General features: G+C 33.8%; 2 protein-coding genes and 1 pseudogene across 2 annotated transcripts; all 3 read right to left on the reverse strand.

The window, feature by feature from the left end:
• Positions 1-4,587: 4,587 nt before the first annotated feature.
• Positions 4,588-7,003, reverse strand: LOC145035640 (G-type lectin S-receptor-like serine/threonine-protein kinase At2g19130 pseudogene; annotated as a pseudogene).
• Positions 7,004-11,832: 4,829 nt separating this feature from the next.
• Positions 11,833-15,364, reverse strand: LOC145035641 (DNA repair metallo-beta-lactamase family protein). The gene is made up of 4 exons (XM_078984152.1): positions 14,891-15,364; positions 14,139-14,347; positions 13,818-13,925; positions 11,833-13,730 (listed from the first exon to the last, which is right to left on the reverse strand). The coding sequence occupies exons 1-4, from the start codon at positions 15,180-15,182 to the stop codon at positions 13,098-13,100; spliced, it is 1,242 nt and encodes a 413-aa protein (XP_078840278.1). The 5' UTR covers positions 15,183-15,364; the 3' UTR covers positions 11,833-13,097.
• Positions 15,365-17,971: 2,607 nt separating this feature from the next.
• Positions 17,972-22,059, reverse strand: LOC145035644 (uncharacterized). Its single transcript, XM_078984155.1, has 5 exons — positions 21,739-22,059; positions 20,679-21,164; positions 19,059-20,166; positions 18,834-18,980; positions 17,972-18,741 (listed from the first exon to the last, which is right to left on the reverse strand). Exons 2-5 carry the CDS (start codon positions 20,727-20,729, stop codon positions 18,176-18,178), a joined length of 1,872 nt encoding a protein of 623 aa, XP_078840281.1. The 5' UTR covers positions 20,730-21,164; positions 21,739-22,059; the 3' UTR covers positions 17,972-18,175.
• Between the last annotated feature and the right edge of the window lie 303 nt (positions 22,060-22,362).

Genomic DNA, 22,362 nt, shown 5'->3' on the forward strand with positions numbered 1-22,362 from the left:
ATATAGGATGATTGTATGCTAGTGACCGGTTAGGTCGGTATCCTGTTTAGAATATGTTATTTTATGTGATCTTCTAGATCGGTTTGATTGGATGTGAATTGTTATATGATTGTATGTTTATGTGCACATGGTTGTTTGACTGGGGTTAAGTTGAGGCGGGTCCAGCGTTGTGCTGTAGGCCAACATACCCAGGGCGGACCGATTATTCCGAAGGCCCAGCGAGCAGTCCGGATAGGCTGTAGGCCCTACGAGGGCGGACCAGACGTGCCGAGGCTCGGAGAGTGGACCAGGCCGACTGAAGGCCCGATGCGGGCGAACCAGTCATACTGTAGACTCAGAGAGTGGACCAGGTGGGTTGAAGGCTTGGTACGGGCGGACCAACCACACTGCAGACTCGAGGGATATGGCTAGACTCGGAGGGTGGACCAGGTGGACTGAAGGCCCATTGCGGCAGACCAGTCACACAGTAGACACGAAGTGTATGGTTGTTTTGTTCGGTTATGATATGTTATGCGTGGTATATGTGGTTGGTATTTTGGGGGTATGTCACTAAGCTTTCGGGCTTACAGTTGTGGTTTAAGGTTTTTCAAGTACTTCTGGAGACCGTGGCAAGGTGAAGGCGTGATCGTACCGCTCCTCATGTTTATGTTTTATGTTATGGTTCTGGGAATACTCTGATAATAAATGTATTGAAAACCTTTTTGTAATAACTTAATGAATTGGGATGCTTTTGAAAAGTTTAAATTGGCTTCAATTTTTAGAGGGTTACAAATTTAAATCTTTTATAAAAATATCAAACTTTTTATAAAATATACACTAAAATCAAATTTTTATTCATAAAACCTTTATTTTATTTTATTTTTATTTATAAATTAAGGGTAATGTTAATGAGTTAAATTTTATTTTCCTTGACTATATTATACTAATTTTAATTATTATAAGATCATATTATAAGTTTCATAACTATTTTTATAGAATTCTTGATGTTAAACTTTATAAAATTGAAGTTTTAGGGTTTTTAGGGTTTTTGAGAGTTTGTAAATCTTTGGATATCAGAATATATAGAATATTTGAGACTTTAAATTATCTTATGGTATTATAACTCTTTTACAATTATAAATAATGTTTGTAATTTATTTTTATCAGTTTATTGGCATTCTATGTAGTGATTCCAAGATTCAAGCGAAATTGAGGAATCAAGTATACTAGTCCTAGTCTTCAACTTTGACTTAAGTTTCTATGAGACTTTGACCTAATTTCTACTACTAGGTCAAGTCCATGATGTGTGTATATGATTCATGAAATGGTGTTCGAGTCAAAGAGTGACCTGAATATGGATAGTCTCTACAGTTAAGTAGTAGTAGAATTCACATACCAATGTGAAATCCAAGCATATTATCCATTGTTTCTAATTGTTTCCAAGTTGCTAATAGGTTATATCTTAACTTCTAGTTACTAAGTCTAGTATGTTTCGTGCCTATATGTGCAACTAAGTTTATTCAAATCTAGAACCGAATCGAATTTTGATGGTTGTCACAAGAGGGGGGTCGACCTCTTATAGCAATGCATGTTTCAAAGAAGTAGGTTATGATATATTTAACTGATCATTTAAAGTATAATTAATCTAATTTTTAATGTTAAATAAGATATCACTCGAGTTGAAGCATTTCGTAAGGCTAATACCAATCACCAAAGGGTATTTAGTAGTCTTGCAGTCGAGCAACAATACGTAAGTGGTTAATTTGTATTTTCATATAAGTGTCTTATCGTGAAGGGGTATTTAGTAATCTAATTTTTATGGTGTTTATCATTATTTGAAAATACAGTTGGCTTTACCCCAAGAGATCAATCAACAAACCTAATCTTCTTCTAAAGTAAGCGGTCTAACACCTAGTGAAATAAAAAACTTGTAATGCCGCAACTCTCAGATAATAATTTTTTTGGCTTTAATTTTCATAAATTGCAAGGTCTACTCGACAAGTTGGATGCCCTAACTCGGCGAGTAAAAGCGGGTTGGGCCACATGTTTAAGTGACCTACTCGTCGAGTCCAAGACAGGACTCGACAAGTAGGAGCTGGAAGATGAAACCCTAATTTCTCGGGTTTTGCACCCTATTTAATGGATCCTTAGCCTCCTTTAGCCCCTTACAGTCTCTTGAGAGTCCAACAAACCCTAATTTGTGTGTGTGCTACATTCTTGTGTGTTTTAAGCTTTGGAAGGTGGATCTTAGTGAGAAGAGCTTGGAGAGCAAGTGGCTACAAGCAAGGAACGTGTGGGGATCTGAAATCTACCTCAGTTAGCATCTATTGAAGGTATCAAGTCATTGCCTTGACCTCATTTCCTTCTAGATCTCATTTGGCTAAAGATTAGGGCTTTTCTATCATATTAGGAAGCTATTCTTGGGTATGAGCTAAGATCTGAAGTTGCAACTTCAGATCTGAACTCTCTCTGGTCTCAAAGTCCACAAAGCTTCCAGCTTTAGCAAGTATGAACCTCTCCTTAGGTGTAAAACTCCATTACAAGCTTGGTTTTGAAATTATAAGTCTTTAGAGCCTTGTATGCATGTAAAGTTTGCAACTTTACGTGATAAATATTCCTTGGGAAGCTGGATCTGCAATATGGAACCTTATAATGTCTTAAAAAGCATCTAAATGGATAATGGACTGAAGGGACTCGACCAATTACATGGCCAACTCGGCGAGTCCGATGAAGATTGTCGTGCAAGGACTTTTACATGGACTCGGCGAGTCAGTGGGGTAACTCGACGAGTCAACTAGGGTTTTCCTGACATTTAGACATGCATGAACTCGGCGAGTTGTAGGGAAACTCGACGAGTCAGTGGGGGATTTCACGACTACTCGAGTTCTGGAAGGACTATACAAGTCAGTGACTACACTCGACGAGTCGGGTCAACATGGAATGTTGACCTTAACCATTGACTTTGACTTTGACCAAGGGTTGACTAATTGACTTCTGGGGCATTTTAGGAAATTGGAAATTTATGAGTATGGTTCTATGGCCGCTAATGCTTACATTTCTTATAGTGATATATATATATATATATATATATATATATATATATATATATATAGAGAGAGAGAGAGAGAGAGAGCTATGTTCAAGTATTCTAATTAATATTATATGCTATGAAAATGATAAATATATATATATATATATATATATATATATATATATATATATATATATATATATATATATATATATGTTTTTTGATAATATAAATACGTTCAATCTTACATAACTGTTGTCATTAACACACATCCTCACTAATTAAATCGTGTTATTATACACTTATTATTATTATTCTCATTTTTGTCAGAATATCGTCAGAATGTTTTATTATTCGTATTCTGTAAGAATGAAAATGAGTAAAAAATGATGTGTGGGAACAAAAATAAATAATAATTAGTGAGAATGCATGAAAATGACGATATTTTTATAAGTTTGAATATATTCGCATTGTTAAACAATTTATTCTCTTAGTAATTTTCATAGCATACGATATCCGCACAATAATTAGTTAGAATAAAATAACCTAAGCCTATATATATATATATATATATATATATATATATATATATATATATATATATATATATATATATATATATATATATATATATAGGGAAATGATTAAATGAGAACACCTAAAAGGTTGAGAACGCGAGAAGAAGTATATTCATTTCTGATTCCATGTATTCATTTGTGGAGAAATGATAAATTTTTACGCATAAGCAACATGAATATGCTTTTTCTCTTCAATTGAAATTAAATGCGTAAAAATTTATCATTTTTCCACAAATGAATAAATGGAATCGCAAATGAATATACTTTGTTCTCGCGTTCTCAACCTTTTTTTTTTGTTCTCATTTGATTCTACTCATATATATATATATATATATATATATATATATATATATATATATATATATATATATATATATATATATATATATATATATATATATATATAATTAAGATTAAATAAGAAGGAAATTTTTGGTAGGAAGGTAAGAAGTTTTATATATATATATATATATATATATATATATATATATATATATATATATATATATATATATATATATATATATATATATATATATATATATATTGATAAGTTGTTGGTAATTTATAATTTTCGATCTCAATATTTAAAATTGTATTTGTGATATAAAGCAAATTGTATTTGTGATATAAAGCATGGTAAACTTACATGTTATCATGTTATTTTGAATTTATTTAAAAATATATAGTTATTTAATGGTATATGGTACACTTATATTTTTTTAACAATTATGAAGTAAATGATAATTTTGTTACTTGTTACTTTTAAATATGGGTAAAAAGGTCAATTACTTGAACTCAGACCGGTAAAAAAACAATCAGCAACACTTCATCAATTAGATATCATTATCAACTGAATGCACTTTATAAATTCAATACTTAATACAAATAAAAAAGAAACGGGGCCTTAGTATTTCAATGGTTAAGTCACCATTTATTTGTTGCATTTTCATAATAACGATAATTTATTTGCAACATAAAAGTCGACTACTTGTTTATTTTATAACGATCTTATTTCTAATGTGAGTGACTACAATGTCACACTACAAATAATTATACTGGCAGATTTGGGGTATTGGAGGCATGTCCACATCCAAAACACCTTCAAGAATACGTTCCACCAGACTCATGGTAGGCCTTCTCTCTTCCTCATCTTGGATGCACCAACACGCAACTTTGCATATTTTTGTCACTTGTTCAACACAAGCTTCCCTGTTTAACCTACTGTCTAGTACGCTAAGGATATCAGTTCCATCTATAAGAACATTTGCAACCAAACCAGGGAAGTATTTACTCCTTGAACCTTCAGATTGCTCTGCATTTCTTTTACCATGAAGTAATTCAAAAAGCACCATTCCATAGCTATAAACATCTGCTTTGGCTGTGATAGCCACCCCTGATAACCATTCTGGTGCTAGATATCCTATTGTCCCCCTTGTACTTGTCAAAACCCTACTAAAGTCTCGACCAACAAGTTTTGCCAGACCAAAATCTGCAACTTTAGGACACAATTCGGAATCTAAAAGAATGTTTTCTGGCTTTATGTCACAGTGAATGATACAGTCTCTACACTTCTCATGTAGATAAACCAATCCTCTTGCAATTCCAAGTGCAATCTGATACCTTGTTTCCCAGTTTAGAACTTGCTTTCCATGGAAAAGATGGGCATCCAGAGAACCGTTTGCCATGTAATCATACACCAAAAGCTTATTGTTACCGTGTGCACAAAACCCACGAAGGCGTACAAGATTAACATGTTGGATCGTACCGATTGTGCTGACCTCACTCCTGAACTGCTTCTCTCCTTGGCTGATGCTTTCAAGCTTTTTTACTGCTATAATAGATGAATCATGCAGTACCCCCTTGAAAACAGAGCCAAAACCACCTCCTCCTAATTTGTCTGAGAAATTTTTGGTGGCAATTTGTAAATCTTTGTAGACAAATGACACCAATGATCCCTCCATTCTCGTCTTACCCACCGATAATGACATCCACTTTTTATTATAAATTAAAAGCACAATTAGACCCGAGAGAAAAACCACACCTCCTACAAACCCAACAACAGCACCCACAGTGACCCAATTAGTCTTTTTATGATGTGGAAGATCTTTAGAAGCGACTTTGACAAAGATTGTTTTCCCACTATCATTATCTTCCGAGAGGTTCAGGAGATCTCCATCCCAAACCAAACACTGATTATCGACAAAAGAGTAAGCATTACATGAGCAACTGTTCAAACATGTTGTACGACATTCTCCAGCACTTCCAGCTTCCGTAGAGTTATTTGGTGGCAGACTCTTGACTGTAATCATGAGAAAATCAGGCTTTTCAGCAATTCTTCCACACTGCAAATCGGTTTTTCTCACACACCCACTGGAGAAGTCACTCTGATTCCAATCACTCTCTGATGTTGGCTCAAAAGCAGTCAAGCAATTACATAAAGGTAATCCAGATTGGCTGCAAATCCCAAAAGCCCCACACAAAGCATACACCTCACACTGCATTCTAGGTTGAGACCAAAATAGATTCCACTGTGGGTAGTTTCCAAGGTATGACAGCTGTTTAATCTGTCCTGAGACGTCCATGAAGAATCTAGAAATAAGTGAGTCATTATATAAAGAATATGTAAAATAACTCTCGTTTTCATTGTCAACGTAGCTGAAGTTATAGATATAATTCAATCCCATTTAGGGTACAGAGCTAAAGATTCTACCATTCCAAGATCCACTAGCCCAATACTGTTCACTTTTATTCCATTTAATCACATACTGTTTCTCATCTTGGTCAACCTCTAAAGAAAAGGGACCCATTGAAGGATCTTCTGTACTTTTCCATGAAGTGATAATCTGCTTTGTGTTTGTACGCTTGTTGTATCCCAACTTGCCACCAGGCAAGAAAGTATTGGTTGGATGATCGAAACTTTGCCAAATTGGTGTGATTGAACTTGAACTTGAACTTGAATTATATCTCAAAACTAAATTACCATCATCAAGAAGAACTACTGATAATGCAGAAGGTGTGGGTGTGGGTGTAGGTGTAGGGGTTATATTTGTAGACCAAATTTGGGTGTTTGACTCGTTTAAGAGCACTAAGTTACCATTGAGAATTTGTAATTTAGAAGAGAATGCATCGGAGATGGGTGTCTCTCTATTTGCTACCCAGACTATGGTTCTTGTTTTGACTTTCATGTACCAAATTCCTATGTAATAGTTGGGAGACTGACCTGGTTTAAAGAAACCCAATTCAAAATTTTCTGCAGGAGAGACAAGGGTCTGGTTCCCAGTGAGAGATTGATTCACAGCTAAAATATTATAAGCATTAGTTCCTGATGAGAGAGAAGGAATGGAAAACAAATACAAAAAGAAAAAGAGCTGAGAAGGAATTACAATCATGCTTAATTAGTATGCTCAGCTTCTGCATATGCTGATTCCTACAAATTATGAACACCACAAGAAAAAAGCACAACAATGTAAGAAAAAAATATATAAGAACTAGTAATTGCTGAAAATGGTAATTCAATTACCAATTACCAACAATTCCACCATGTCATTTTCAGTCTACCCAGTCTTCTTCGTCAACACATTTAACCATTACACATTTGTCTCATATTTTAATATCTTTATAAGCTTGGTCCAAACATTTATATAGCTTTTTTCCCAACTTTTTTTTAAAATTACTTTTTCTAGAGATTTTGTTTTACAGTTTTGTGTTTTATGGAATCCTTTTTATAAAATCACAAATTTGTTTTTACAAAATTAATTTTGGTTTACAGTTTATTTGTTTTTTACAACTTTTTCTACATTTGTTATTATGAATGTTGTTTTTTTTTAAAAAAAATTATATCTTTATTTTTCTGCGTGTTTTTTAGCTTTTTTTCCTTTAACAAATTATTTTTTTGTCACAAAAAATCGTTTCCAAATTTACTATAAATTCATTTTCATAAAATGTAAGGTTGTATAGACATATACAAATTCCTTTTTTACATAATTGTTTTTACCAATAAGAAGTGTATACTTATATATCTATATTTGAACCTAATTCTTATATAAATTATATTTACCTTTTGTTTATATCTTTTTACAACTTTGTTTTCACAACATTGATTATATAAAATTACTTTTATTACATCTTTCATATAAATGTAATACCCTCTTTGAGGTCAAGGGTTCAAGTCCCGTCGTAGACATAGGTGGAATTAAGTGTTAGTTTAGGAGTAGATTAGTATATTTGTATTTGTCGGTTCAAAAAAAATGTAACACCCTAGTTCTATACATTTATTTCTCTTTGAGTAAATTACAAAATTAATCCCTATGGTTTAGTCAAATTTGCAGTTTCATTCCAACTTTTCAAAAAGTTTGGTTTGTTGTATATGTGTTTCCAAATCTTACAGTTTTGCTCCCCACTATGTAAATTACCTATTTACCTTTATGTATTTACTTTTTTGTTTTTATCATCTAAAATAACCATTTACCTTTATGTAAATATAATATAGTGCCCCACCCACCCACCCCAACCATCTCCATTTTTCTCCGTCTATCTTGTATTTTTTTTTTTTTGGTAACTGTCATCATTAATCAAAAAATCTCATAAGATCTCTTACCCTTCACTATTGTCCCTTACATTCACCACCGTCACCAACTTCATCTCTGGAAACTTGCAGTCATGTTGTCCTCATATAAAAAAATGACGAAATTGCAAAAATGGTCCCGGTGGTATGTATTTTTTTGGGGTTTTAGTCCAAACCTCGACTTTTTTGGATTAATGGTCCTTTTAAGCTAGTTTGCTTGCGGATTTGGTCCCTCGGTAAATTGAAATGACTGTAATGCCCTTCTGATTTATTTTTATGTTTTTTCTATTTAATTTAAATAAAAATGAAAATAATTAATTAATTTGAGTCTCTCTCTCTCTCTCTCTCTCTCTCTCTCTCTCTCTCTCTCTCTCTCTCTCTCTCTCTCTCTCTCTCTCTCCAGATTAATGAATCGTAAACCAAAACAATTCTCTGTTATAATCAAAACTCATACGCCAAAATCACTTAAAAACTCACCAATAAACCTATTTTGCCATCTTAAGAAGAATAGTTAAAGAAGAAAAATTAAGATTCTTTTTGTCTGTAAGCATTTTGTTGTGAACATCGGACATGGAAGACAATTAAAGAGAGGTGAGCAACACCTCTGTTTCCAGATGCAGTCAATGAAAGCTCGATGTAACCCATATGCCACTAAACTTGATGCAACAAAGATGAAATCAATGAAAACCCAGGTGAAATCGGACAGAGAATTTGACCAAATCGAACATGGAAATCGACCAATTAGAGCCATCTTGACAAAAACCCTTACCCTCTTCGATTTGGTGGAAGTGGTGGTGAGGAAGCAATCTTGACAGAAACCCTCACCTGATTTCAACAAATTTTCATAAATCAAATGGAGATGAAACAAAAGGATTTTTTTCATTAGAGGTTCAGTGAACAACGAGGCTTCACGATCGTTACCAATATATCAAGTTTTCCAAACTGAGTATCAATGAAATTCATCAAGGAACCAATGCTTGGCGAGTAAACCAGTGTGCAATTTTGCGATGGCATCGGTGCACCACCTACCTCCCTCGATTTCCTTTCTCATTGTTTCTGATCCTAAAAATTGCCACCGTCTCAGATCTTCAATGTCCTCTCCGATTCAAAAGTGACCCCAGTGCCTCGACCAATACCCATTCTCTATTGTTTTTTGTGCTTTTTGTCTCCGGCTACGCTCCTTATCCAACCTAGAAAAGGTTATGATGTCGTGGAAGCTCTCGAACACGAAGCTGACACCGAAATCTTCGCATACCCTCTTTATATTTCTCTTTCCCTTTCATTATTGATAATTTAGATCTAGGGTGAAGAACAGAACCAAGTATGAACGATTGTGCTTTTTCCAGATTTGTTAAAGTGTGTATCTTGGTTTTGATAGTGTAGTGTTTATTGATTTGGTTCCGTTCTTGGAAAGGAGGTGTTGATGGGTTTTTGGAGAGAGATAGAGAGAGAGAGAGAGAGAGAGAGAGAGAGACGTCCTTTATTATGTTTTAATTGTTAAAATAATTAAATAATTAGTATTAGATTTTAAAATAATGAAAGAAAAAAAAATATCCCAAGGGTATTATAGTCATTTCAATTTTCACAGGGACCATTTTCACATACAAACTAGTCCAAAAGAACCACTAATCCAAAAAAGTCCAGGTTTGGACTAAAACCCCAAAAAAATGTATACTACAGAGACCATTTTTGCAGTTTTGTCTAAAAAAATAAACAATTCTCCTTAGTTTTTTTGTGATGGATTCATCACCATAGCATATCATTAAAGAAAAATCGGGGAGATTCCTTTAAATGATAAAATTCATGGTGCATTTGGTAACTAAATAACGCCAATGTTTGTTACCGAATATGTTGAAATTGATTAAAGCAGCTCCAACTGAAATTTAACTTGTACCACTAGTCCTCTTTTTCTCTCCCCCCTAAATCATTGCTACAAAAGAGTTTTGTAAAGAGATTGGTCAATTTAGGGAGAATGAAGAGGATAATTAAGCAAAACATGATTAACAAGTTGTAGGTGTATAATAGGATGACGGTGAAGAGTCAGATTCCAAATAGTAGGGGTGTGTATGGGGCGGTTTGGTTCGGTTATTGGTTAAAACCGAACCATAACCATTATGATTGGTTAATGCATTTTCATAACCATTGGGTATGGTTAATATTGGTTATGGTTAATGGTTTTTGTTGGTTAACGGTTTTGGTTAATGGTTAATATTGGTTAACCATAATGTTCAAAATAATATAAATGGCAAAAGTATAGTTTGCATAAAAATATGAAAAGAGAATACAAAAAGTCCTCGACACCAATGTTGGTAACCTAGCTTATAGTAATAGAATAAAATGTGTACATTTGATACTCAAAGTGAGATAACACATAGTCACATTCAAAATAAAAAAACATTCAATAAAAAAGTATAAAACATTAAAAAAAAAATTGACATTAATAACTTCATATATTGATAATTGATATTAACCTTAAAATAAAGTCAAACATTCATACACCTTCAAAGCGATTAAATCAAAAACTATAAAATAAAATAACTAATCATTTATATTACGTTTTATATGGATAAAAAAAACAATCACTTATATACATTCAATGTGATTAAGTCAAAAACAGTAAATAAAAAAAAACAATTTTAAAAAAAAAAATACATTCTTAAAATATCACGAAGTGAAGAAGAACCAAAACTTAACTTGCCTAGAAGTTTTGATTATAAATTAATAAAATCCTCCAATAGAACTATAAAATCAAAACAATCTTTGATTAGGATTAACGGTGTGAGAAACCTCCGATCAAGATTATGAGTGTGAAGATTAAACTAATTGTGAATAATGTTTACAAGTTATAGAATTAGCCAATTAGGAATTACAACATTAATCAATAATCTCACTCAATGTATGATTGGAAAATTTTGTGTGTCTGCATGATCTGCGTGATCATCCTTTGATGGTTTGATTGTACGTTCGTCTCCTAATAAGTGACGATTAATGAATTATATTTTGAAATTTTAATGGGTCTTAAATAAGTTTGACTATATTATTTTATATATAATCCATAATTTTTACGTATCAAAATATAAAGTTAGCGGTTCGGTTAATAATGGTTCGGTTAACCTATAAAACCATAACCGAACCGTTTGTTATCGGTTAACAAAAATTAGAAACCGAACCAACGGTTTTTAAAACGGTTCGGTTATTATGGTTCGGTTATATTGGTTAATTTGGTTATGGTTCGGTTTTCTGGTTATTATGCTCACCCCTACCAAATAGATCATGTAAGATCACTTTCCAAACTGATATTTCCACCGAATATTTGGGTTACAATAAATTCAGTTTAAGATAATCCAAAAGGACACTTTTGAATCTACGCACAGAAACACATACCAAATTGTCATACGAATTCTAAGTTTGTTATTAAAAAAAGAGAGCTTAGAAGGGTCTAAGACGACTCAATAAAGAAGCCGTATTTATACTTTGACAAATTAGAAATTCTATCTTCTAAATTAGTTAAGAGAATCACAGATTTGATGGCTTAATTAATAGCTTCCAAAATAGATGAAAATTGTCGATCTTATCATAACCACCAGGGCTGCCCGAGCCCCTTGGACCCCACTAAGGGTGCTGCCCCTAAGACCTTGCAAGGGGGCGAGCCCCCCCTTAACCCCAACATTATGTCGTACCGACTTATAATTCAATCTTATATATTCACGCATTCCGCATTCACAAAACATATAATACAGAGTACAAAAAATAAGTCCCTTAGCTCACATATTAATTCCAATCACACAAAATGTCTTGGTGACATTAAAATCACCAACAGAAGTTGCAACACCATAATTCCTCCTCTTCCTCTTCCACCGTCTCTGTTGGGGTTTAAATGATTCAAAAACATTTAAGAATCATTGCACAACGGAAATATGACACTTCAAAATTTTACATCCACAAAAGCCATATTCAATTAGACATTCAAATAACCAACCAAGAATATCAAACATAGGATGTGTATGACTCATACCTTGCTATGTAAGCATAATTTGATATACGAGACAATGTTCAAGATTGATTACCACCATCAATAACTATACAAGAAAATACGATACGCTGATAGACACCAACAATCTTCATCATCATGAAAATCATAAACCCACTTGGGTTTACTATGTTGGTACCCATCTTCAAATGTAAGGAGGGTGTAGGAGGCTATAGGATCTTCATTGGTTCTTTGTGATGTAAGAAACCGGCGCTTTTTTGTTATATTAGTATACCCAAGTTTAGCACCAGGCAACCAAGTATGAGTTGGGTATTCAAAACTTTGCCAAAAAGGTTCAACTGAATTTGAACCAGAGTCTCTCAAAACTAAGTTTCCATCATCATGAATAAGTGTTGTTGCAGAGTTCAAAGTGGTGGTGGTGAATGTGACATTTGTCAACCAAATCTGGGACATGGAGTCATTCAAGAGCACCAAACTACCATCAATGATTTTTAGTTCTGAACGAAATCTATCAGAGATGGATGTTTCTCTGTTTGCCACCCAAACTATAATAGGAGGATTCGAATAGAGCTTCTTATAATACCAGATGCCTATGTAATAGTTGGAAGAGTTACCTGCTTTAAAGAAACCCAGCTCAAACTTTCCACCTTGGGATATGATTGTTTGGTCTCCAGACAGAGACTGGTTTGCAGAGATGGTGTTGGCTCCAGATGAGATGGTGATGGATAAAGTGAAATACAGGAGGACCACAAACCTCTCTATACTTATTTCTTTGAAGAAGCACATGACTTGTAACAAATTTGGAAAGTGAGATATATGTAGATATAGAGAGAAACAGAGATAACAGGTATCGTATCATATGCAGAAACATATCATCAGTATTGGATTTTATACAGCTCACATTCGAGCCCTGAGGTGAAGTTCTTAATTGGTTTCTAGTCAACATAAATACTAATCTAACTTCACACCACATTTAAACCTTCTTAACAAACTGACCCTACTTTTATACAAGCTTGAATGATACTGTTTGATCCTTTTTCTCTTTAACTTTTCATCAGAGTTACATTTGCCTTTACCTCTTTCCCTATCTTCCTCAGCCATATATTTTCCATATAAACTTGATGTTCCATAGATGTGGCGAAGATGGTAACAAGGATCAACATAAGAAGATGATGAAGACACAATACCTTTCATGTGAGTTGGGCATATGAACTTAACAAAATCCACTATCTCTGTGAAGCATGAGTGATCAGAATACGCAACTGTGTAGATGTAATCATGCTGTTTTTCAGTTTTATTTCTATATCTGTTTCCTGTATCCAAATCAAGAAAGAGTGATCCCATTGACTCTACTGTCTTCATAGAGGAAAGACCACAAGAAGATTTGTTTTTGTTTAGTGCCCATGGAAGGCCAGATGGCATGATGCCAATGGTGGGGCGCATGGTATTCAGTCCTTGTAGGGTTTCAATGGTAAAACTGTAACGAGGGACAGCTCGTATTCTTGTTAAAGTGGTTTTGGTTGTGAAGTTGTCATGTAATCCTAGAATATGCATTGTCTGTAATCTCTCTGGCCACACCCAAATCTGCATAATATGCACTCAATTTGATCCTGATCCTAACATATGTTGTTGACATGATAAGGAAACTATATGATTAATAGTGAATATTACCTTTACTTTCAGTGTGTTTGAGATGTAGAGTAATAAATCCTCTTTCCCTAATGAGTCTATGCCAATGATGATGTCATGCTCAGGATAAGAGTTGATGATATTCACCACCTGCAGATATAAGATTTTCAATCAGATTATGGTCCTAAAAAGCATCCGATATTATAATTTGAAATTAAATACAATAACATATATTAACTCAAATAAGGATCAAAATTGCAAGAGAAAACTTTTTGGAACCAAAATTGCAAGAAATCAGATAAACTCAGGGACAATTTTTGTAATTTACTCTAATAATAATAACAGAAGTACAAAACACATCACCTGTTGAGCAGCAATTTCCCGAGATGGAAATGAATATGATGGGTTGCAGTAGGTGTTATCTATGTAAAGGGTATCCACTTTATGATTGTTGAGAGCACTAAGAAGCATGTTCTTTCCCATCTCTGTAAATTTACTTGATACTTCCCAACGAAAATCACCAGTGTAAAGCATGTTCCCAAAATCACCACGGAATAGATACATAACTGCACCTGCCACATACAAAAAGAATAACTAGAATTAAAGAAACAACAGAAGTTTTGGATACAAATTTTCCAAATCAAGCTATACAAGAAACTTAAAAACTTGCATCATTTACATATTTGATATATGGAGGGAAAGGGTAAAGTGGTTAAATTTTTGGATTCAAGTAGTGATTGAAGCAGTTCCAGTTACAGTTTATCCAAACAAAACTTCAATCTATCACCTAGCAGAACTTTTCAATTTATCTGTCAAAGAAACCTCCAAATGAAAACAGTACAAAGTTCAATCATATTAAACAAGAGCTTTGTGATGAAAAAACAAAATCAAAATCAAGTATACCTCAACTAGTAGATCATCATGCCCAAACTAAATGGTGGAGACTCCAGAATACATTATCATGTTATTCAGTTGCGTAGTTCACCACAGATAAGTTTTAATTGGGAGGCAAAGTGTAAATCAAGCACTCACTCGATAACGAACATAATGTATTCAGAAAATGAAGTCAAACAAGTGACGAGCAATGAATTGAATCAGATCCAAAGCAGACTAACCGGGGCAATGATTGGCATCAATGGCTATAACTTCAACCCTAGTTTCCAAGCCAGACCACAATGAAACCAAAGATAACGAGTACCATTGTCCAATTTCGAGAACTCGAAGCAATGAGAAGTCGAAACCGGGGAATTTGGGAGAGAAAAGCTTAGCAGTGATGGAAGAACAGAATAGTGGACCTTTCTTCCAACGAGACGACAAGCCAGCGGTATGATCGGCGTGAAGATGAGTTAAGAAATAAATCTGACTGCCTTCAGCCCAACGATCGACTGATATCATTCCCCTCTCCATTCAAGAATGTTTAGAATTAATTTTTTCTGCGAAAACTAGGGTTCAAGGGTTGAGTCGTTGAGATGCTTAAAGTTCACTTTGGCGGGTTTTCAACTTCCAAATTTCGAAGGAATTGTGTTTCCGAGTTTGCACCTCCATTCTCCACCGAGTTTTACTCCACGATCTAATAAATGAAACGAAGGTTTTTTTTTTTTTCTTCTTCTTCTTATCGTTATGCATCCTTATTCAATTTGTTTAATATAATTTGCGATTATTTTAAATTAATTTTTTATATGTTATTTTTTGGTTTTTTGTATTTTATTAAACTTCATATAATATTTTATTTCAATAATTACAATAAATATAGTAATAAATAATTATCAATTTTATTAATCAATTTACATTTTAATTTCAAAATTAAAGCTTATTAGTTTTTTTGTTTATTTATTTAAATTATCTGTTTAAATTTAAAAGATAAAAAAAATAATTACATTATACTAATTTATTATTTTTTATATTTTCTTATAAATTCAAAGTTCTTAAATATTTTAATATTTATATTTAATTTTTTTTTAAATTAACTCATATAATACATGGATCTCACAACTAGTTTCTTAATAAAGTAAAACAAAATTATCCTTGAATGTTGTACTTAATACTCTTAAGTCTTATAATTATTAACATTTTATTTCGTTTTAATCAAATCTCATGTATCTTGTTCCCAAGTTCAATTTAACCATATGAAATAAAAGAATAGATGAAAGTAAGAAAAAAAAAATTAATGGAGTTTTATTAAAAGATGGAAGTTGAAAGAAATTGAAAGAAAAAATCTCCTAATTTTTTTTCCTAATTTGAAAGGATTTGAAGAAAATGAACAAAATGTTTAAGTTTCTTTTTATTTCTTTTTAACTCGGAAACATAAAATATAATTCTTTTTGCTTTTCCTTTCTCTCTTTTTTTCTTTACTTTCTTTCTTCTTCTTATCTTTTCTTTGCTAAAATTCGTGAACTAGATGTTAATATAAGAAAACTTAATTAAGATTAAACATACCTGGCATATATTCACGGTTCGAAAAAAAAAAAAAAAAAAAGTGCATCAAGTGTGCCATTAAGGCAAGATTCAACTCTAAAATCTCGAAAACAGCTATGGTGATGATGTTAGGAGTGGTGGGACCAAAAGTTATTTTTCGCAATGTGTTTTTTTTTTTTTTTCATTGAGCATGAGACTAATAACTTTTTTATTATTAGTTTTTGATAATTGTTTTTTTAACTTGATATATTTGATATAAAAGTATAATTATGTTATTTATTTATTTTACATGTATTCAAGTTCTTCAATATAATTGAGTAATAGTATAACATGTATTTTGAAATAAATATCATGTGGTGATAATGCTTGAAGATTCTTGAAATTTTTTCGTTAACCGCTTGTGTGGTAGTTTGAGATGACAACGATGAAGAATCTGACTTACAGGTTAGACATATCATTATTTTCAGTTTATACAACCCAATAAGATGAATATACCCTTTTGTATATGTTTTACTTTTATGTGTGTGTATATATATATATATATATATATATATATATACACACATTAAATCCTCTTTAATTACCAAAATTAGATGGAATAATCTTGGTCATCTGAATCCTTAATCCAATAGCTAATAATGGTTCTTATGTTCTCACACTCCATCGGAGGGGGTTTAAGGACCTTCGCTTCATTTGATGTTTCCCATATAGAGGGAGTTGGTATATGATGCATTATTTCTATTCAGTATACGTGAAAAAAAATATATAAACGAAATGGTGACTGCCTAAAATTTAACGATCGCACTGCCTTTATTGCATGACCACATAATATACCAGAACGTTGCCGTTTTTCACATAAAATATTGTAGATTGAGAACACTATTTTCATTCCAGCACGTTGCTCAATACAGTCATTTGGCCTCATTAAAATCTAAAACCATGTTTCCATACACTATGTTATGTCGAGTCTGTTGTAGTCTAGGCTCTAGAGGTAGAATTTAGTTGTTTCCCTTAATGGAAACCGCTAAAGAGATGTTGCCTAAGTAGTTCCCTTTAAGAGGACAAGGGACTCACTATGAAATTCAATGGTCGATTTTCACATAAAATATTGTAGATTGAGAACACTATTTTCATTCCAGCACGTTGCCCAATATATTCCTTTGGCATCATTAAGATCTAGAACCATGTTTTCATACACTATGTTATGCCGAGTCTGTTGTAGTTTAGGCTCTAGAAGCATAATTTAGTTATTTACCTTCATAGCAATCACTAAAGAGATGTTGCCTAAATAGTTCTCTTTAAGAGGACAAGGGACTCACTATGAAATTCAATGGTCACATGCAATTTAGAAATGTGTGAATCTACAAATTATTTGTCAATCAATCATAACAATATTAATGAAAAGGAAGTTAACAAAACTTTATTCGTGGATTTGCTTGGATGAATTCATTTTCAGTTTTAGGTCATTTCTATTCATGGTGGTAAATATAAGTATGTGTAAACCTTAACCAACATTTATGCGGACACAAATTGGACTACAATAGCAACTGTCCTGAAATACACTTCTCAGTCCACAACTCCAAAATCATTTTGTCGCATCTTGTCATATAATCTGTCGCCTCCAACATGATTAAATTGTATCCAGAACACAGTAATCTAATCTGGATTCAACGGTCATTTCAATGAACACATGAAAAGTGGATCAAATACTTTTATTTCACAACATAATATATTCATTTTTTTAAATATCCCTAATCAGTTAGTGTATCTCTAAACAAATATATTTAGAATTTTCAATGCTTGATTTCCAATCAGAAGTATCAAATAAATAAACAATCATCCAATCCAAATAAAACAAAGCAATGTTTTCCCAAACTAACAGAAATGAAACAATCATATCACAATAAACAAACTCCAAACTCCAAACTCCAAATTCCAAAACAACAAGCACACACAAATCATCAAACTTACATTATTCTCCAATCTCAAACAGCTCTCAACAACCCTTCACTATGAGCTCTTCTCATCGCAAGATCCGGCATAAAGCTCAAAAGATTCGTACTCGCATCATGAAACTGCTGCTGCCTATCACCCGTCACCTTCACCCCACTAGGCGGCAACCGCCCATGCCGCCCACGACCCACCGCCGGTTGACTTTTCCTTCCATGTGTTGACTTTTTCGATTCCGCCCTTACCCCACGCTCAATCTGATGAGCAGAAATCCCAAGTCGGGCAGCTCGGTCAGCCGAGTCTTTCATGGTACCAGATTTGATCGATTGTCTATTAAAGTAAGCAAGATGAGGAAGAAGACCAAGTAGAAACTTCTTCAGCTGTTCATCTCCTATGTTTTTCTGAGCAGGGTTGCCTTCTAGACTGATTGCTTGTAAGGAGTTGTAATTAGCTGCAAGCTGGCCCAGGCTTTTTGTGGTGGACAGCTTGTTGAAACGAAGATCCAAGACGTTCAGTTTTAGGAGACGATGTAGACCCTCCACCTCACTTATCTTGTTTCCAGATAAGTACAGTTCTTTTAATGAAGAACATGATGCAAGACCTTTTAAACACACAGACTTGTATAATTAGGACATTGTCCTATAAAGTACAATATTCTAATAAGAAATAATTTGAAATTACAATATTACATACCATGTCCAATTCTGAGAATACGATTGTAGCTAAGATCAAGTACACGTAGTCTAGTGAGTTCTCGAAGACCTTCAATGGTGGAAATACTGTTCTTTGAAATATTTAAAATATGGAGTCCTCGAGGAAGTGCACCTGAAGTTATCCTCACTAAAAAAAACAAATAATATCATTAATAAATGAAATTAGACGACATGTTATCAAAATGTAAATGATTGGGATTCAAACCTATTGAATTTCCTGACAAATTAAGCGCGCGAAGGCTTGTGAAAGCACTGAGAAAAGGGATAACAACTAATCCATGGTTTGAAAGCTGAGCTGATGTGGCGGAAGCACCCAAACTAGAAATATATCTCTTAGCAGCATCCATACCCAAAAGGGTTTTCGCGTCATTTTTCGAAGCTACCATGGGATCCAAGATGACACTTTTACCATTTTGCCCATGTTGATCGATAATGTCTGAAACAACACTTGTTTCTTCCAATGAAGAACAATGTTGAAGATCCAAGACCCATTTCTCAATTCGTTTAATCCTGAAATCCTCATTCGGCAATTCCTCCCACCGACAATCTGAATAGTCTTCTTGGACGCTTTTACCCTTCCCTAGTTCATCCACCGCAGGGACAATCCAGTCTTTTGCAGAACCCACATAGTCATAACCATCATCACCATCAATTTTATCATCATGACCTTCACTGTCATTTTCCGGCGAGATTTCGCCGGAATTGTTATCGGAATTGTCTGGTCTTGAATCGAATGCCTTCAAGTCCTCAGAAGATCGAGATTGATGAACAACATTTGAGTGATCCGAATGCAAATATGGCAATGAATTTGATTTCACAATAGCATGTGGAGTAGTACACGGTGGTGTCTGGCTGCCAGAACCGGCGGTACCTTCGCCGGAAAACCGAATCTCGGAATTTTCCGGCGAAAGTTCCGATGTGTGGTTAACCAAATTTGAACTTATCTGAGGAGAAATTGAAGACTGAGCATTATGATACTCTTCTTTTTCGTCATTTTGACCTCCGGAATCACTATGATTGTTATGAGAAGATGATGACTCATCGCCAGGTGGCATGTCTTGATAGTGTGCTAGGCCAGTTCCTAGAGACACACTCTTCCTCATTGTTTTTATTTGGTGTCCATCTTCACTGTAGTTGTCATTTGTGCTTTTAAGTCCTTCAGATTTCCAATCTTGAACCATGGAAGAGGGAGATGAAGTAGCATTGTTGCCTTCGGGAGATTCTTTTAAAGAGACAGGATCTTTCTTCGGTTGCTTTACATGGTAATCTTCCAATGTTTTTTGCATTGCTTCCGTAGGCAATTGAACCGTTTTCTACATAATACAGAAAGATACAATGGTCAATACAGACTTTACTATGTTTGGCGTGCATTAGACTGGGACTGATGTCAATAGGAAAAAAATTTTACAGCTTTTCGTCCTACCCAAAAAGGTGGGACATGGACCCGCTCTCCATCTCCCGTCTGTGCAAAAGACGAAAACACCCTCATTGTCCTCATTATCAAAAATAATCTTAAAAAGCTTGTCAAGTCATGTCCTATCCCATACTGCTGCATTTGTTACACATGACCAGACAGGATGCTATTGGACTGGACAAAATTTCTAAGGCTATTTTTGATAGTGAGGATGATGAGGGTGTTTTCGTCTTTTGCACATACGAGAGATGGAGAGCAGGTCCATGTCCCACCTTTTTGGGTAGGACGAAAAGCTGTAAATTTTTTTTCCTATTGACATCAATTCCGGTCCCAGTCCAAATGCACGCCAAACACAGCACAGTATAGGCCTCTCTGAAGGAATTATATATACAAAAAGATTGGGAAGCTCACCTTGGGTTTCTGAGCATGAGTGGGAGAATGAAAGCACGAAAACCTAAACATTTTGTTGGAACCGTTTAGGTTAGGTTGGGTTGGGTTGGGTTGATTTGGATTATACTGAGTTATATGTCAAATGTATAGCCACAGACAACGAACTCAGTGATCAACTACATCTAGAAGATGAAGATGGAATGAAAAGATTGAAACAAAGGTAAGAAGGTTTATATAAGTAGTTGAGTTGAGATTGAGAAGTAGTGAGTGGTGTTAGCCGTAGTCAAGTGATAAACCAACTGAAACACGCCTCAATCTCCAGATGTGTGATGATCTTGATCTTCTCAAAACGCAAAGTGGAATCACTCCTCCTTCATTGTTATTTTCAACCCACACCTGTTTAGTGGTGCGAGAGCTGTTTGAACTTGTTGTAGCTGCCAGACTGAAACGACTCCTTTGGGTCCTATTGGATCCCACTTTTTGACATGCGTAAGAGACAACAAATGCCTGACGAAAACGATGGTTAATATCTCAACCTCTTGTGACAAAAGAAACAAAACATACATTTCGTAAAAATTAGAGAATCTCCCTATGCAAGCAAACTCATGTTAGGTACATGATTCATCAAATTGTTATCGATCTTTTTTGGTAATTAAAACACAATTTGGATACGTTTCGTTTAAAAATTTTATGAATTCCAAGTACAAAAGAAACACAATACGTCAATAAAATCGACATATATGATTAAAAAGTAAGAAACCCTGATAATCGGAATAAAGAAAGATTGAATTTTGGAGATGATATTTATATACGATAACAACGTAATCAGAGCATACAATTTTGGATTACAAATTTGAAGGAAACTTAAAAACAATCTAAGATATGAAGAAGACATAGGATATATACAATAACAACATGACCTAAACACACAATTTTGAAATAGAATCAATTGAAATAAATCCATGAACAATCCAGAATTTGGGGAAACCCCGTCGAATTCGAATACGATTATAACGTAATAAAAAAGCATGTAGCAATCTAGAATTTGAAGAAAATACAGAAATTGTATTGAAGATCTAACCTCTTTATAGCCAGATTTGTCGTAAAAGCTCAAGTTCTTTTTTCCTCTAAAGTTGGTCTGGTGTTCTTATAAAAAGGTTGGGTGATAGAAAAAGGTGAACGATTATGGGAGAAGGGTGTTAGATCGATGATTTTGAAGATACGTGATGAAGCTTTTCGCACATAAAGAATGGAATATGAATATGAAAAATAAATAGCAGCGGTGAAGGAAAGATAGAGTTTTGATTATGAGAGAAAAAGGGTTTGGCAATGGTTGGCTGAGATTTGCAGGGAAGATGTACGGCGATGAGTGAGTTTGTTAGAATAAGAGCATCAGATTCGACGCAATGTGATTTCGATAGAAATTCATTAAATTTGTTACCAAAGTCAAAAATCTAGGATGCTTCGATGCCGATTTTCTTGTAGATCGTTGATTATATATATATTTATATTATTAAAACATGTTTATTATTTTTCATATTAATAAAAACTTTGGAATAACTTTTATCTAAAGGTATTCGTGTATGTCATAAAATATTATTATCATTATTTATAAATAACTGAAGAATGTAATTACTTTTTACAAATAAATAAATTAAATTATTCCTAATAAATAAACAACTTTTTTTTTGCCACATGTTCAATT

Source organism: Lactuca saligna, chromosome 3 (assembly GCF_052625555.1).
Source record: "Lactuca saligna cultivar CGN05327 chromosome 3, ASM5262555v1, whole genome shotgun sequence".
NCBI lineage: Eukaryota > Viridiplantae > Streptophyta > Magnoliopsida > Asterales > Asteraceae > Lactuca > Lactuca saligna.

Bases quoted from the DNA above. Each gene is read 5' to 3' on its own strand.
- LOC145035641 (XM_078984152.1), bottom strand. From the start codon at position 15,182: ATGGAGAGGGGAATGATATCAGTCGATCGTTGGGCTGAAGGCAGTCAG. The intron at 13,926-14,138 runs GTGATGTGTTTT...TTATATCTGCAG, and splicing joins GGGAAATTGCTGCTCAACAG to GTGGTGAATATCATCAACTC. The intron at 13,731-13,817 runs GTAATATTCACT...CATATTATGCAG, and splicing joins CAAACACACTGAAAGTAAAG to ATTTGGGTGTGGCCAGAGAG.
- LOC145035644 (XM_078984155.1), bottom strand. From the start codon at position 20,729: ATGTTTAGGTTTTCGTGCTTTCATTCTCCCACTCATGCTCAGAAACCC. The intron at 18,981-19,058 runs GTTTGAATCCCA...TGTTTTTTTTAG, and splicing joins TTTGTCAGGAAATTCAATAG to TGAGGATAACTTCAGGTGCA. The intron at 18,742-18,833 runs GTATGTAATATT...TGTGTTTAAAAG, and splicing joins TATTCTCAGAATTGGACATG to GTCTTGCATCATGTTCTTCA.